Source organism: Musa acuminata, chromosome BXJ2-5 (assembly GCF_036884655.1).
Source record: "Musa acuminata AAA Group cultivar baxijiao chromosome BXJ2-5, Cavendish_Baxijiao_AAA, whole genome shotgun sequence".
Classification (NCBI taxonomy): domain Eukaryota; kingdom Viridiplantae; phylum Streptophyta; class Magnoliopsida; order Zingiberales; family Musaceae; genus Musa; species Musa acuminata.
In genome coordinates this window covers 7,195,082-7,210,467 of record NC_088342.1, presented here as the reverse complement: position 1 = coordinate 7,210,467, position 15,386 = coordinate 7,195,082, and the positions used below count along the sequence as shown (strand labels likewise).

Genomic DNA, 15,386 nt, shown 5'->3' with positions numbered 1-15,386 from the left:
ATAAGGAGACAAAGAATATCTTTGCCATCAACATTATATGCCATTTCGGTTGACCCAACTTCTGAAACCATTCAAGGATTAGTGGTACAAATTTCCCAAGGATTACGGACCACTTCATCTTTCTGCATGATCCGTAAAGAACTTTCCTTAAGATACGGTCCAAGTTTCCCCTAAATGTTATATACACACACAGTGTTGGCTAATTAGCAAATGTTTTAGTTTGCTCGTGTTGTCAACATATCCCTCTACTTTGGCACCCACCTACCTTTGTCTATAAATCACCCTACCCTCCTCTCCCTCATCCCCCACCTCCTTCAGTTTATGTCTGAAGAAATGCCGATCACATTCTACCTTTTAGCCTCTGCTTCTGTTGTATTTACAAGAAGGCTTCTGCTTATTTGAGCCTTCGTCCTTGGCCTGTTTTCTTCTTCGTGAATCAGTGTGTAATTTACTGATTCCACGGTGGGTGAAGCTAAGCAGGTATAGCAGTTCTTTTCTAAGTTTTGAGCATTCCATCATATCGAAGAAGAGTTTTCTTAGCCACGGAATTGGGCTTGATTTGTCTACGATTCCTTCGTATCTGACAGGAAGCGGAGGCCAAACAAGAAGATAAGGCAGAAGAAAAGAAGAGGTAGCAAAGACAGTTACCTCCTCCACCCCATCGTCCTGTCGGTGGACTTGCACTGTGTTGGATGTGCGAAGAAGATCGAGAAATCCATGCTCAAATGCAGAGGTTTCACTCGCTCGATCCTTTCTGAACTCTTTTTCCAACTCGATGCAGAATGCTAACTTAGCAGATCCCCACGTCAGGTGTTGAAAGTGTTGAAGTGGACGTGACGCAGAACCAGGTCACAGTCAAAGGCATAGTAGCCATCGAACTATGTGCTCCATGATCCAAAAGAGAACAATGAGAAAAGCCGGCGTGCTCTGTCCGCTTCCCCCCGCCGAGGGGGACTACAAACCAGAAGCTGTTCCATCCCAGGTACAACCCATGGATGCATCGCAAGATCCAACCACACCTTGGATGAATACTTAATAGCGGATTGTCTCAATCCAACACAAAGAACAATCCAACTTCTGTGGGATTTAACTCTAAGCAATTCTCTTGCAAGATAAAATCTAGTAGTTTCATTCAGGGTGACAGTGATACGTCCTAGCTGGCATTAGATTAGGTTTGATAAGATCTGGGATCCGAAGTTTAGGTATATCACCTGCATAATCTATTGCAAATTATTTGGAACGGGCGAGTGGGATGACAACAGTTGAGCTCCTTGTGAAGATGCACTGCGGAGCGTGTGCAGAGCAGCTGAAGACGAAACGGCTGAAGATGCGAGCTATCTGTCTTCTTCTGCCTTTCCCTTCTCTTACTTCTTAGCCTTCTCCAAACCCAAATCACAACTGGAATAGCATGCTCATGCATGTCAGAAGATCTAACACGAAGATATTGGATGAGCTGCGACAATCGGAACCAATTTGTTTAGCCTAGCGGCAGGCACCGACTTGAGCTCCGGCAAGGTCACAGTGACCGGCACGATGAATGGAGAAAAGCTTGTGGAGTACATTCGTCGACGAACTGGGAAGGCAGCCAGCATCGTCCCCCAGCCACCCAAGGAGGAGCAGAAAAGAACCCCGAGGAGACGCCCGCTGAAGGGACGAAAGAGGAGAACAAGGAGGAAGTGAAATCACCCCAACCACAGGATTCTGCAGGCAGCAACAAGGACGGAGACGGTAAGGAAGAGAAGGGAGGCGGCGAGGAGCAGAAGAAAGAAGGCGGGGGAGAGGCCACTGCCGCCGGAGTCAGCGAAGCAGACGTGATAAAGAAGATGATATATTGGAACGGCAGCTTCATCGGCGAAGACGAGATGGCGAGGAGGCTGCTGCATTTGATGCCAATTGTTGGTGAACCTTTACGCCGTGACCGAGGTGTCAGCACGGCTCGGTTCGGTCCCAGATGAGCAAGGTCGCCCACGCGGATGCTAGTGGTAAGGACAAGCAATTGGCATTGAGCTCCTGCACACAGGTTGGGGTCAAGAGGGGGATTTCCTGACTCGACCTCTCTGAAGTTTAAATTAGCTTTTGGTGGAACGAGAGAGAGTTGAGTGTTCGAAGTGTCTTCCCTTCCTGATTAGGTAGGGTTAGCTTTTATATCTAGGATGAGTTGATCGTACAGGATCAATTTACTACGGCGAGCTAACTTAAGTTTCTAAACAAGCGCCAACCGACTTGCACGGATGAGCGCTGCGCAACACCGTCCCGAGATTTTCGGGATGGCTATACTGTGATGATGTCGTCATACGTATGGAGGGGGCGATAAGCGGCTGCCCGTCACGTGAGTGTGTTGTGCACCACATCGTACTTGAGGTTCCACGTCTGCTTATGTCTGCTTGCCTGAGTCCACATGGGCGATGCCAAAATATGCCCTATCACCCGTCTACATGATTCAACAGCCTCCACCACCACCTCCCCTGTAGTGATGAGAACCCTAATAATGCCTGTTGCATCTCAAGAAACCCCCCATGCACATATGTATGTCTGTAGTATGGAGCATAATGTGGCATTTGCTTGTTTTACATTCGATGCCACAGTCAGTATCAAGTCAAAAGCTTATTTAGCTCATCACTAGTGATTTCATTCTTCTGTTTCTCTATGATCTATATCGTCTCCACTAAGGAGATTCTCCCATGGCTTTGTTATAGCAAGCAGCAGCTTTCCATTACACCAACAAACAATAGAAAACCAGTGGCCCAAATCTTCTGAATCACATGATCAATAGGGAACACAAAAGCAGGAACGATTGTTTTATAGGTAGCTTAAGATTATTAATGAAACTGAGTAAAAAACTAGGACAGGCCAAGAATTGGCTTGTAGTTAATAGAAAAAGTAGACACTTATAAGGGGATCATGTTGAACAGATAAGCTATTAGGAAGCAGTAAATTGAGGAACCAAAAGAGAACCAAAGCCATTGCTGTACATGCTGTCCATCAATGATCCAATGTAACTTTGTTCAATGCTTATTTGGTCCTGGTATTCAAACTGTCGTGTATATCATATCTTGAAGACGACCCTACATATCATACATACAATTTATGTCAACAAGAGGATGTGACCATTTCATTATCCTAACTGCTGTGCTGATTTAGGTACAGTTCGGCGATTGCAGTGTGTAATGCCGCCCCGATTGGTAGGACATCCTCGTCAATGAAGAAATATGGGGAGTGAGCAGGATAGACAGATCCAGCACTCTCATTTTTAATTCCAGTGGCAAAGATAATCCCTGGGATCAACTGTTGGTAGAATGCAAAATCTTCACCGGCCATGATTTTCTTCCCCATCTTCACCTTATCTCGACCGAGTAAAAGTGCACCAACCTGTTGTACATGATCATGTAGCCCTGCATCATTTACTACGGCTGGGCAGAATGGGAAATCCTCCTCTAACATGTTTACAAGTGCTTTACATTGATGGACAGCTGCCTGGCCTTCTACCACCTGAGGATATACAAAAGCACTCTATATTTAGATGGAGTGCCATACAGTAAGATGATTCGGAGGCAGAGAATAAATTGGTAGTCCATGTCAATATTTAGGTTGTAGAATCAGGTAGCACTAAACTGAATGTAATAGAGTTATATATAGATGAGAGTAGCAAATGCAAAGCCATTTAAGAAAAAGTTGGTACAGTAAACATACCTCCTTTACCCTTCTTTGAAGCCTATGCAAGCCCTCAGTGGTTATACTCCTCAGGGTACCTCCAAATTCAACAAATGGAGGGGTTTCATCAAATGAGCTCCCACCCTTGACATAAGTAACCGAGAGTACCTTCAAAATATCAAAAAAGGTTCATATAACAATGACCAAGTTTAAGGCGACAAACAATTTCAAGGTAAAGCATAAACAGACTTTGTAGCCTATAAATGAATTATACCTAAAAAAAGCCAATTAAAAATTAGTGAAGAAACTGGTTAGTCTATACGTAAATGATCTGCCTCATGTTAAGGGTCCAAAAAATATCTGATCAAATAGATCAGAAAAATGATTAGGGTACAATAAACATAAGCATTTGGGAGAAGTGACCAGTGACCACATGACTACATATAATTATAGGAGGCACATGACTTTGTCAAGGCCCACTCATAAGATGCAAAAATATAATACTGGCTTGGTGAAACAAAAGAAATAGTCAAAACACGCAAGAAAATGGCAAATAAGTGAAGATGATGACATACTTGGCTATGTAAAGGGTCATCTTCTCTGGAAATGAGCTGTTGCATCGACAGAATAGCAAATGATGCAGCAACTAGTGGATCCACATTTAATGAGGTTTTGCAGCTTCTCCAGCTTTACCTTCTATTTTTGCTTCAAAGAAGCATACAGCAGCCTGAGTAGGCCCTGGATGTGATTCAATACTTCCTGTAGGTACCTGATAGGCGACATGCATCCCAAAGATAGCTTCTACACCATCCAAAACACCATCCTTGATCATGTGAGATGCACCTGCACCACCCTCTTCTGCAGGTTGAAAAATAAGTCTCACTGTTCCCTTCAACATAGGAGCAGCCAAAAGCATATTTAGAGGATACATGCATCCAAAAGAACAATCATATCTATATTTAGATCCATAACTAAAAGCATGAATTCGAAGAAAAATGCAAACGAAACAACAAACGTAAGCATAAGTACTAGTAATTGGGGTTCGATATAAAAACAAGGCATTGCTCGATCAGTAATCTTAATGTATCACCACAGGTTCTTAAAAGCAAAATCTTAAGTTATAGTATTAATGCTAGATAATAGTTAAAAGATAAAGAGGAAGGTGACAACAATTGCATTGCCCTCTAGTCTCCGATTATTAAATTACGATAATATTGGTCAACCTTAACCAAAACTAAAGGTCAGGATTAAATTCGAATGAACATCAGTTAGGTTTCCTGGATGACTCAAGAACAATAGCCTTAAGAATAATAGTCCCACATGACTAAGAATATGGAGTGTGTTAAAAAATCGTCTTTATGGGCCAATCCAACAACATCTCTTTGGGGACACATGAAGATGCCCTCCAACAAGACAAGCACAAGGACTGGAAACCAACAACTCTATCATGCAGGGCATTGATTCCAGTAAATGACCTCATTTCATTCGTAGAGGCTCCAGGCGATCATGGAAAGCCTTGTGCAGCTGCACCTTTAACAGGCATCCAGAGAGTAGTCTTAGACCAGATATCTATTATTACAAACATGCATCATAGTTTGATCATTTCACATCTATGAAAAGACACCTTACATCCTCTGCTCATGTGCATAAACTCTTAGACACGAATTCTATAGTCATTGCCGTCTTGCTCACCTCTCCATTCTGACTAACTTATTCCCAAAGAATCCCCAACCAAGACTGCTTCCACAAACTATTGGGTCCTTGTCCTGCCAGATTTTACACAGTCATGGCCTTTCAGTTATTCAACTAAATGATCCATATTCGAAAAGACCTAGTATTTTCCACTGACAGCTATCTCATCTTCTCTAATCTCCGTGATCCTTACTAGCTAATCCATCTGTTATTCCAGAACCTACTAGGTTGATTTCTGTGTTTGATATTTATTGATGCTTTGTTGATTTGGTTTAATTCCCAACAAAGTCATACACAAGAAAATTCTCATAAAATTTTAAATTCATGCATGTCTTTACTGATTATTACATCGTTCCATTTACCCAAGTTTTTTTTAAATATAATTTTATTTGTATAGCTTACGCCTCAGCATATGTAAAACATCATCTTAAAACTACTGATGTTTTCCTGAAATTCTAGAAGAAATAAAAATATATTGACTACCCCTTTAAATAAGATATTCCCACCCATCCAGCAGGTCTTTTTGTTTTACTTAATTTTTTAACAAAAATAATAACAAATACAAGTAACCAAGGATTTGATTTTAGTCCAACACTAGTTTTGATAGTTATTGAACTAGTATGTGCTGGTACATTGGGCATTTGGTACACTGACATTTACCACCCGGTATCAATAAAAATAATAGTAAAATATCAAACATTACCAATAGTATATGTACCATTATTTGGGATCAGGTTTCTGAGAACATAATTTAAGACAATCATCATGTCTTGGGTGTTATGCATCGTTCTAACTAATCCCAATCTGATCAGATTAAGCTGATACTTCAAACTATGGCTGTGGTGTTGTTCACAAAATTCTTAAGCAAAGAGGAGAACATTGGAATCTAGTAACAACAATAATCCCACTTAAAAATGTATGGGATGAAAAAAATTCTTGAGGCTTATAACCTACTAGCTTGAAGTTTTGAGTTGTTGTATTGTTCAATTGTAAAACTGGTACATATTGATGTTCTACCAATTTGATTCACTCACTATAGAGAAACAGTGTCAATAGTGGGAAAATTAGATCAATTAGACCAGAGCAAGTGATCTTGCAGGATCCATTTCATGGTTAGAGAAATGACAGAATTTCAACCATGAGAAATGAGCTTAAACTTGGCCAGTGAGATCCACAATTAGAAGGATTAATTTCAATTAGAAATCTGTTTGGCCATTAAAAGATCTAAGCAACAGTATAATAACATGCTTCTCAAGTAATCCCTGTCACGTCATATAGGAGGTGTACCATTCATTTGTCTATAAAGGCTGATCTAAATCGCACCAACAAAATGGCCATAAGTTGTGCATTTCTTATGAGATCAACATGATCAAGTTGATAATCTTTCTCAAAAGAAAGAACTCCAAAGATTTTCCTTTTTCATTTACATACTTAAGGAAAGCTAAAATACCTACAGCTTGGAATACTAAACTGGAAGCAAATGCAGGAGATGATGGCCCTTAAGAAAAGGAAAATGGATGGGAAACTGCATTTTTTGGGTATGTATAATCCAGAAATTTTATATTTATGCAGTGAGTGATTTTACTTTCTAGCTGATCTTGCTTTCTAGCAACTTGTATCATCTCTCTCCAAGAGAGTTGACTTAGCTGCTCATAAAGTTCATTTATGAGAAATAACGTTTGCATTAAGTGACCAGAGGCATGTTTCTATACTGAATTCGCTGTATCCAGCAAGAAACAGGAGAACAAAAGTTGGTGAGCCAGATCAAATTCTTGATGTGCAGTCAAATCTGCAACAACAATCAATCATTTTCTTGGAAATGCAGTTGCAAATGGTATGGCATGTTAGACCATGATCAGAGTAACATGACAGTGGTAGATATCTTTATGTAGATTTTAATTTAGTACATAATTCCAACAAATGTCTACAACAATCCTCAGTAGAAATTTGTTGGAGGAAGATCAGTTCAATAGTGTGTTGTCAGAAGTCTGAGAATTGAGATAATGGCATGGCACAGTGTCTGAAACATTTTTCTTTCACAAAAGTTGATGCTAAAAGTGTGCCCAAAAAAAGTTGGATTATTGTTACAGGCTGATTACAGGTTTTTCTTTATGACATGCTGTTGTATAGAAGACAAGAGAAAAGAATCAACAAAGAAAAATAAGTCAAATAATAATACAGGGCTATGTTGCTTCTTGGAAGTATCATGGATCACCTTCACATATGTTTCTTTCTCTTGGAAAAAGGTGTCATCTCAGCTGCTCTTTCCATTGAACTAATCCCATAATGATGTTCAGGAAACAACTTCTGTCATGCTAATATACCCAGAAGGCTTTGATTTTATCATACTTGATATCTCTTAGTATTCTATGATGTATATGTTTCTGCCTAATCATATACCAATTGCCTCACCTTGTCGTTTATTTTTCAGATTAATAACAGAAACAAGAGAGTAAAACGCCCAGAGAAAAGGGCAATGAACAGTTCTGAGGTAATATTTCGAAAAGCTCTGAATTAGGGAATGGACTAGGGCGCCATCAGCAACATAATCAACAAAACCCCTTCTGGAACAAAGTACAGTGCACCTAATAAGAGGGGCAACGAAAAAAGAGACTACCTTGAGTTTGCTCTGGCGCTGGTTTAGCAATTTCGCAGCACCAAGCAACATCGCCACATGAGCGTCGTGCCCGCACGCATGCATCACCCCATCATTCTTGCTCTTGTGCTCCCAATCCACCAATTCCTATTCCCACGGACACAAAGGCGACAACTTCGTGAAAACCCCCGATTTTTCACCTAGAAATGCCGTCGTTGCAATAGGATTCCAAGATCAAAACGAAGGAGACAGTTTCTAGGTACCTGGAGGGGGAGGGCATCCATATCGGCACGAAGGGCGATGACGGGGGGCTCGCCGGAGCCGACCTGGGCGACGACGCCGGTACCGGCGTAAGGGAAGGAGTATGGGACCCCGAGGCGGTCGAGTTGGGCGCGGATGAGGGCGCTGGTGTTGTGCTCCTGGAATCGGAGCTCCGGGTGCTCGTGGATGCGCCGCCGGACGGAGACCAGCCATTCCTTGTCCTCGTTCGCAGAACGCAGCAGCTCCTCCGCGTCGTAGTCAGGAGTAGAGGAAGTGAGGGGCGTGAGAGACAACAAGAGGATTAGGATCGGGAGAAGGAGATCGGGATGGGGATGGGGATGGGGATGGGGAAGAGAGCCCATTGACTGGAGAACGCAGAGCAGTGGTGCGAGACACGCACGAGATAACTATTGAGAGATAACTGTTTCTTTATTTCTAATCTTAAAATTGAGTGGTGTGTTAATATTTAAATGTCAAATACCGTATAATCCGAGTTAGAACTCAGTAACGTCACGTAATGTCGAACCGACTCGGTTTTGAGACTTAGCTCGGGTCACGGACACTAACGCCGTTAACCGACCCCTTTTTTGTCGTGGTCTCTCTCTCCCCCTCCCGTCGCCCGCGGTGTTCTAAAAATCTCATCGCACCGCCCCCTTCCGGATAAGAAGAGAAAGCCATCTCCATGATGATGGGGCACGACTGGACGAAGACGGTGAAGAAGTCGATCCTCCAGGAGATCCAGCGGTACTACTCGCGGGCGACCCTTGACTTCTACATCAACAAGAAGATCCTGGTGGAGTTGGCCATCGACCCGTCGAGGCGGCTCCGCAACTAGATCACGGGGTTCACCACCCATGTCATGCGCCAGTACCAGGGGGGCCCTATGCGCGGCATCTTTCTCAATTTCCAGTCGGAGGAGCGCGAGCGCCGCATGGACTTCGTTCCTGATGAGTCGCCGATCAAGGTCGAACACATCGTGGTCAACAAGGAGACCTTCTACATGCTCGCATCTCTCACCATGGCCGACCTCCCCGGCGTCGATAGCGGGCTGGTGCCCCCACCCCGCCCATTTCCTCCTCTCAGTGAGCTCGCTTTCCCTGTATCTTCACGGTTGCAGAGTCCCTATTGGCGTGCCATTTAGAAGTTCGAATATTTTGGTCTTACTGGTTCGACAGTTGCCTCACACGTTTCCTTTTAAGCTTTTAATCTAGCGCTGGACTTAGGACGCTAAAAATGTACTATTTTGATGAATGTTTCGATTAGTTTGCAATTTTAAATATCTGGTAATTTCCGGAATCTTTATATTTGTACTTCTTATCTTGTTTTCGTTTGTTTATGATGATTGTGTTGTTTTCTAATGCTAATTGTATAAACTGCAGTTAAGAGAATTTCTTATTCAACCGGAGACACATTTTGAAGTTGGGTAAACGTTTTAATTCAGATATCACACTGCGTTTGATCTTTCTGATTCATTTTGTGCTGACTTGTATTTACATTTTTCAATTATTATTTAGAATGAAATTGGTTCGTGCATTTTTGGATAATGATTGAGTAGGAGAAGCTGATTTGAAGTTATCTTTATCTCTGAGTATCCAACAAGTAGATGTAATGTTTTTATACATTATTTCTTGTTTTCCAAGCTGCCGCTTGTTGCCTTGGCACTTCGGGTGGTAATGAACTACTATGTTGATGTCTCTGTCTGTAGATTAATGTTTCTGAGCATTATACATTGTGAGTTCTTCTTAATGCTCTTAACTCATCCTATGAGTTTAAGGCGTGTAGAACTGTTATTTTCTTAAAAATAACATAGTCATTTCATCAGTTTTTGCATGTTGTCAAAATTATCTGCTAAGTAAAACTTCTTGGGCTTTTATCTTGATGCCTTAGGCTATGCCTTGGTTTCAAGGCTAATCCTGGGGATCACCTTTCACTTGTTGATAAATTTTTACATCATTTTTTATTTTATGAATTCTAGTGGAAACATTTCTTTTGGAAGTTCATCTCCTTATCATCCCTGACAATTCTTGAATGTGTGTGTATATATATATAAGTAGTGTGGTCATTTTGGAAACCATTATGTTGAGGCTCTATGATATGAATTAGTATCATCAGTTTGGTATTTTAGTGGAAGTATTTTGTAAAATTTGATCACTTGGTCACATTGATAACCAGTGGAAGGTGATTTGAAGTTCTTGCATCAATTTGGCAATTTCATTCTCATATTCATTTATCTTCTGTGCCTAAATTTGTCATGCTTGGTTGATATCTGGAGAAATTGAAACATTATTTATGTGTTTTGGGGTGTTGAGTGAGAGCAATGCCTTAACAAAAGTTGCTCTTTAGAATTACATGTTCAGGTCAAAATGAGTTGTCTGGAAATGATTTCCTAGAACTTGAATTCCTTTCAGCTAACACTGTAGGAAGAGTTTAAAGTGAATCATAAGAGCATCATCCCCTCAGGGTTATTGTAAAGGGTATGAATATGATGTCTCTGTCAGTGGGTTAAAATGTTTGATGTCATATGGAAGTGATGTCTGTTATTCTTTGATGTCACAAGTAAATGGTCTGATAGTATGCAGTTATGTATCAATTTCAGGCTCTTCAGTATCTATGCAACATTTTCTTTTTCTATGTTTTAGGTAAGCATGAAAAAAAAAACTTGGCACATCACAAAAGTATTCGATGAGTTTTCTCTATCCTCCCTATGATGCATATGATACAACTGTAAGACATTGGTAGAAGACATCATGCTGGGTAGCTAAAATAGTTGTGTCTCTGTTCTTAATTATCAATTTCAGAAACCTCCACTGTAGTTGGCAACAGTTTGCTTTATAACCTCTCTATGATGCACTGATGTGAGGCAAACATCATGAGCAGTGGTCTCTATTCTTTAGGATGGATCAACTTGGTATCAGTAACAAAGTTACTGCTACCAAGCTCTCTCTAGGATGGATTTGGGCATCCATCCTATAGTATTATCCTTGATCTTTCTTAGGTACCAGCACATATTCCAGATTAGTTGAAACTGTAGAACATGCAGTGATGTCAGTGAGTGGGTTCTGATACAAGTTTGCCAACCCTTTCAGTATATGATTATTAAATCTGTGTTGGATTCATGTATCATTTACAGTCAACATGAGCTGATACAGATAGAGATGGAATTACCTGACATTTGATGCTGTAGTGGCCACTGAGTGGAAAAAATTCATAATACATATAACATATGTTGTGCAATGTTATTCAAAGCATATCAATCATTTACTAAAAAAATACTTTATTTTCCCTTTTATTGTTCTATAGGTTAAAAAAAAAAGAATGAATTGATAAGAACAATTAACCAACAGTGGAGTTGAAAACATATTCTTGTTCTTCCCAAATCAGGCATAGTTTTATGCAGCATTGCAATAACAAGTTCATATCAAAATGCTGTAGTCTTATTGGTGATTCAAAATAATCTACTTGTACATCATCTTGGTAGGAAATTGTTTTCATTGTTATATATGGGGCAAATTCATGGCCTTTTTATTGACTCTTCTTTTTGACATATCAAGCATCAACGTTGTGAGTAGAAGAATTATTGTTCTCCCAACCTCCTAACTGTTATTGCCTTTTTCCCACTCTCCCTACTCGACTTCCAACTCTTTTTTGGTGCTATCTTTGCTCTTCTCCTGCTGCTTCTTCTCATCCTTTTCCTTGTTCTTCTTCTTCTTCTTCTCATCTTTTTCTTTTTTCTTCTTTTCCTTCTTCTCCTCCTTGTCTTTGCCCTCCTCCTTCCCGTGCTTCTCATGTTCATCCTCGTCATCATCATCCTCGTCATCTTCCTCGTCCTCTGAGTACTCTGATATGACCAGATGGACACCTGGATCCTCCGCGGAGCAGCTCCCACCAAGAACAATCGAGTTGTTCACGGCCTGGAAGTTGCTGTTGGCGTGGGTGCACATGCCGCTGTCGTCGTCATACACCCCCCCATGGGTGTCCATCAATTCCTCCATGTCCGCCTTCATGGACGCTCCCTTGTTGTCGCCGGCCAGCGTGACGACCCTGAGGCCGTGGTCGGCGGCGTCACCGGCCTCCTGGCTCTTTGCTTCGGAGCGCGCCGTGGACCGACCGAGCGCCATCAGGCGATTGGTGAGCGTCGAGATCATGTCTCTGACCTCGTGCTGCATGTTGCGCTGGTGGTTCTCGCCGTTGCTGCCGCTGGCGACCATGGCGATCGGCTCGGCTGGCTGTGGGAGGAAGAAACATAGAGGAGGGTTTTATATAGTGGTTTGTGGGAACGGAATGAGTTCTTAGCTTGGGAAAGTTCTCTGGGATTGCATGCAAGCCAAGGAATGCACTGAAGAAATTCCAGACATAGGAGTGAAGGCAAAGATATTCTTGGATCGGTGCCTGTAGCACAATTTAGATTCTCTTCAGGACTTGAAAGGAGAGAGGGGCTTAAGTAGACGAATGAGACCTTTCGTGGCTACGAGAAATTTTGTGAGAACCTTGCAGCAAGTTGAGGCTCGTGGGCTTGACTCGACTCATGCAGCAGCGAGAAGCAAATTTAGATTATTTCATGTGCTATTTTGACCGCGTCAAACAATGCAGGGAAGTTGATTCCTGCTCGGGCAACAACTTAAAAGTGTCGGGAAAAACGGAATAATTATTTTTACTTTTGTATATCTACCTCATCAAAATATTAATTTATTATCAAAAATAAATATTACCAACAGCAATAAATCAATCATAAAGTAGTGAGATAATATATTTTTATGCAAAAAATTTAATATAAAAAAATTTATGAGATCATAGTCCACTTTAAATCTCCACTATTACCGATAATGATAATAAATTTATAATAAATCTTTTTCAAGTAATTAAGGATCATAATAACATCGAAAATATAAATTTTAATTTAAAAATATATATTTAAATTTCACTAAGTTGGTATATCAGAAAAATATTTTAGAGGGGATAAATTATAAATCAACGGTACCGATTGTAAAGCTTTTTTAATGATTCTTTACATAAAATTTTGGCTAAATCGATGAAATTTAACCGCTTGATTGCCTAGCAAAAACCTTAAAACACTAATTTTCTCTCTGTCTGTACCGATTTATTTTTTTTTTTTTTTTCCCTTCGACCACCTCTGCGAACGACCTCAATTTTTTTAGTAATTGATCAGACTCGATGCCCTTATTATCCAGTCGAAGCCCGTGGGCCGGACCCAACAAGCAGTGATCGCTGATCTGGCACGGATCCAAAAGAGAGGAGAGGGGGTGTCCGCATATGTCGTAACTGTGGGGAGTGACACGTCCAATTGTGGAATTCGGGGAAGTTTCCCGAACGTCGAAGTCAAACTCTCCGGCGACCCGGCCGGCATCTCATGCCCAATTGAAATAGATCAAGAAGTGACAAGAAACAAAGAAGACATCGAGAGAAGATGGAAGCAGTGAAGAGCCTCGATGATATGCCGAGCGACGTCGTCTCCAAGGTGCTCGCCTTCACCACCCCCGCCGACGCCGGCAGATCATCGGCCGTCTCCCGTCTCTTCCGAGCAGCTTCGTCGTCGGACGAGCTGTGGAAGCGGTTCCTGCCGTCCAATATCGATGAGATCCTACCACGGGCGGTGGCTCCCATCGAGTTCTCCTCCAAGAAGGAGCTCTTTTCCCGCCTCTGCGATCCCATCCTCATCGACGGCGGCAACAAGGTAATCGTCTCTCTGTAAGATACGTTGGTGTAGCGTACGCATGTGCAGGAAATTGGCTAGATCTTGTTACCCGCGACGAGTCCCTAGGGAGATCACAGATTGGCATGGACGTTGGAATTGCAGAGCTTTGCACTGGAGAGGTCAACTGGCAGGAACTGCTTGATGGTATCCTCTAGAGATCTATGGATTACTTGGGGCGGTGACAACAGATACTGGACCTTCACTTCCGATTATGAATCGAGGTGTGTTCTGATATCCTGCGATTGTGCTTTTACTTCCACGTTGCCTTCGCTTCGCTTCCCTTCGCTTCCAAATCATGGGCAACTTCAACAGAGCAAATGTTTGGCCCCCTTGTTTATGTCCTCTCGTCTTTGTGTCACAGGTTTGCGGAGGTGGCTCAGCTCATGCAAGTCTGTTGGTTAGATCTTGGTGGCGAAATCAGAAGTACCATGCTATCTCCTAAAACATGTTATGCTGCCTACTTCATATTTCAGCTGCAGGAAAATTCGGGAGGATTTCAATCCCCGGTGCAAGAAGCATCGATTAGTATTGGAGTTCATGTATCTGAAACCAGAGTAATCCTGAAACCAGGGAGACGTAGGACTACCGATCCAACCACACAAATCCCCCGTGCCAGAGATGACGGATGGATGGAGATCGAAATGGGAGAGTTCCTCAATGATGATTACGAAGAAAGTGTCCGCTTCAGGTTCCGTCAGGTGACGGAGATGAACTGGAAGTGGGGACTCATCGTTCAAGGCATCGAGTTTAGGCCTAAGAACTGACTACGGATTGTCGCTCTTCCTTGACGATGTGCTCGACGAAATAAATAAAATCTTGTGTGTGTGTGTGTCTCTCTCTCTCTCTCTCTCTCTATATATATATATATATATATATATATAATATATATATATATATATGCATGGAGAACAATTGTCCGTAAAAGGGTTAGTTGCAAATAGATCTCTAAGATAAAACGTGACTTAATGAACAATATTGAACGATATAAAAGTGAGACCTGTGATCAAAGATTTTCCTAAAAAAAAAGACATCAACTATAATGTGATTTTTTCTCTAATTTCTAAAAAGGATTTGTTAAAGATCATTATGGTATTAGTATCTTATTATAATCTTGAGTTATATTAGATGGATATGAAAATAATATTTTAGAATAGAGATATAGATGATAAAATCTATATAAAAATTGAATTTGTAAACTTAGAAAATGTATTTATATATAAAGTTTTCAAAGATTTAGAAAATCTAAACAAGCTTTCAAAGATTAATGAAAATTTATATATAAAGTTTTATAATACTATTACTTCTTTTAAATTTTTTTTAAAAAATTATTGATTAATACATATATCTAAAAGTTATTGATAACAAGTTTATTATATTAATCTTATATGTGAATGATATTTTGTTTGCCAATAACAATCTTAGTTTAGTGCATAAAACCAAGATATTTCTCATCAAGAATTTTAAGATAGTTGA

General features: G+C 41.0%; 3 protein-coding genes and 1 long non-coding RNA gene across 4 annotated transcripts; 2 read left to right on the top strand and 2 right to left on the bottom strand.

The window, feature by feature from the left end:
* Positions 1 to 304: 304 nt before the first annotated feature.
* On the top strand, positions 305 to 2,211 carry LOC103984660 (uncharacterized). The gene is made up of 3 exons (XR_010486913.1): positions 305 to 480; positions 588 to 733; positions 811 to 2,211. It is a non-coding gene; the product is annotated as an uncharacterized LOC103984660 (long non-coding RNA).
* A 740-nt stretch (positions 2,212 to 2,951) lies between these two features.
* Positions 2,952 to 8,619, bottom strand: LOC103984659 (IAA-amino acid hydrolase ILR1-like 5). Its single transcript, XM_009402207.3, is given in 6 exon segments — positions 2,952 to 3,489; positions 3,691 to 3,819; positions 4,227 to 4,336; positions 4,339 to 4,540; positions 7,961 to 8,086; positions 8,203 to 8,619. Coding segments are annotated over 6 exon segments (1,296 nt in total). The 5' UTR covers positions 8,563 to 8,619; the 3' UTR covers positions 2,952 to 3,120.
* Positions 8,620 to 11,612: 2,993 nt separating this feature from the next.
* LOC103984662 (uncharacterized) lies at positions 11,613 to 12,417 on the bottom strand. Its single transcript, XM_009402209.3, has one exon. It carries the CDS (start codon positions 12,406 to 12,408, stop codon positions 11,824 to 11,826), a length of 585 nt encoding a protein of 194 aa, XP_009400484.2. The 5' UTR covers positions 12,409 to 12,417; the 3' UTR covers positions 11,613 to 11,823.
* Positions 12,418 to 13,488: 1,071 nt separating this feature from the next.
* On the top strand, positions 13,489 to 14,736 carry LOC103984663 (F-box protein At2g02240). Its single transcript, XM_009402210.3, has 3 exons — positions 13,489 to 13,892; positions 14,016 to 14,134; positions 14,275 to 14,736. The coding sequence occupies exons 1-3, from the start codon at positions 13,626 to 13,628 to the stop codon at positions 14,675 to 14,677; spliced, it is 789 nt and encodes a 262-aa protein (XP_009400485.2). The 5' UTR covers positions 13,489 to 13,625; the 3' UTR covers positions 14,678 to 14,736.
* Positions 14,737 to 15,386: the final 650 nt, after the last annotated feature.

What these genes read in the sequence shown, in the direction of transcription:
- LOC103984662 (XM_009402209.3), bottom strand. Translation starts at nt 12,408, where the DNA reads ATGGTCGCCAGCGGCAGCAACGGCGAGAACCACCAGCGCAACATGCAG.
- LOC103984663 (XM_009402210.3), top strand. Translation starts at nt 13,626, where the DNA reads ATGGAAGCAGTGAAGAGCCTCGATGATATGCCGAGCGACGTCGTCTCC. An exon ending in TCATCGACGGCGGCAACAAG is followed by an intron (nt 13,893 to 14,015) that starts GTAATCGTCTCT and finishes TTGGAATTGCAG; the next exon opens with AGCTTTGCACTGGAGAGGTC. An exon ending in ACTTCCGATTATGAATCGAG is followed by an intron (nt 14,135 to 14,274) that starts GTGTGTTCTGAT and finishes TTTGTGTCACAG; the next exon opens with GTTTGCGGAGGTGGCTCAGC.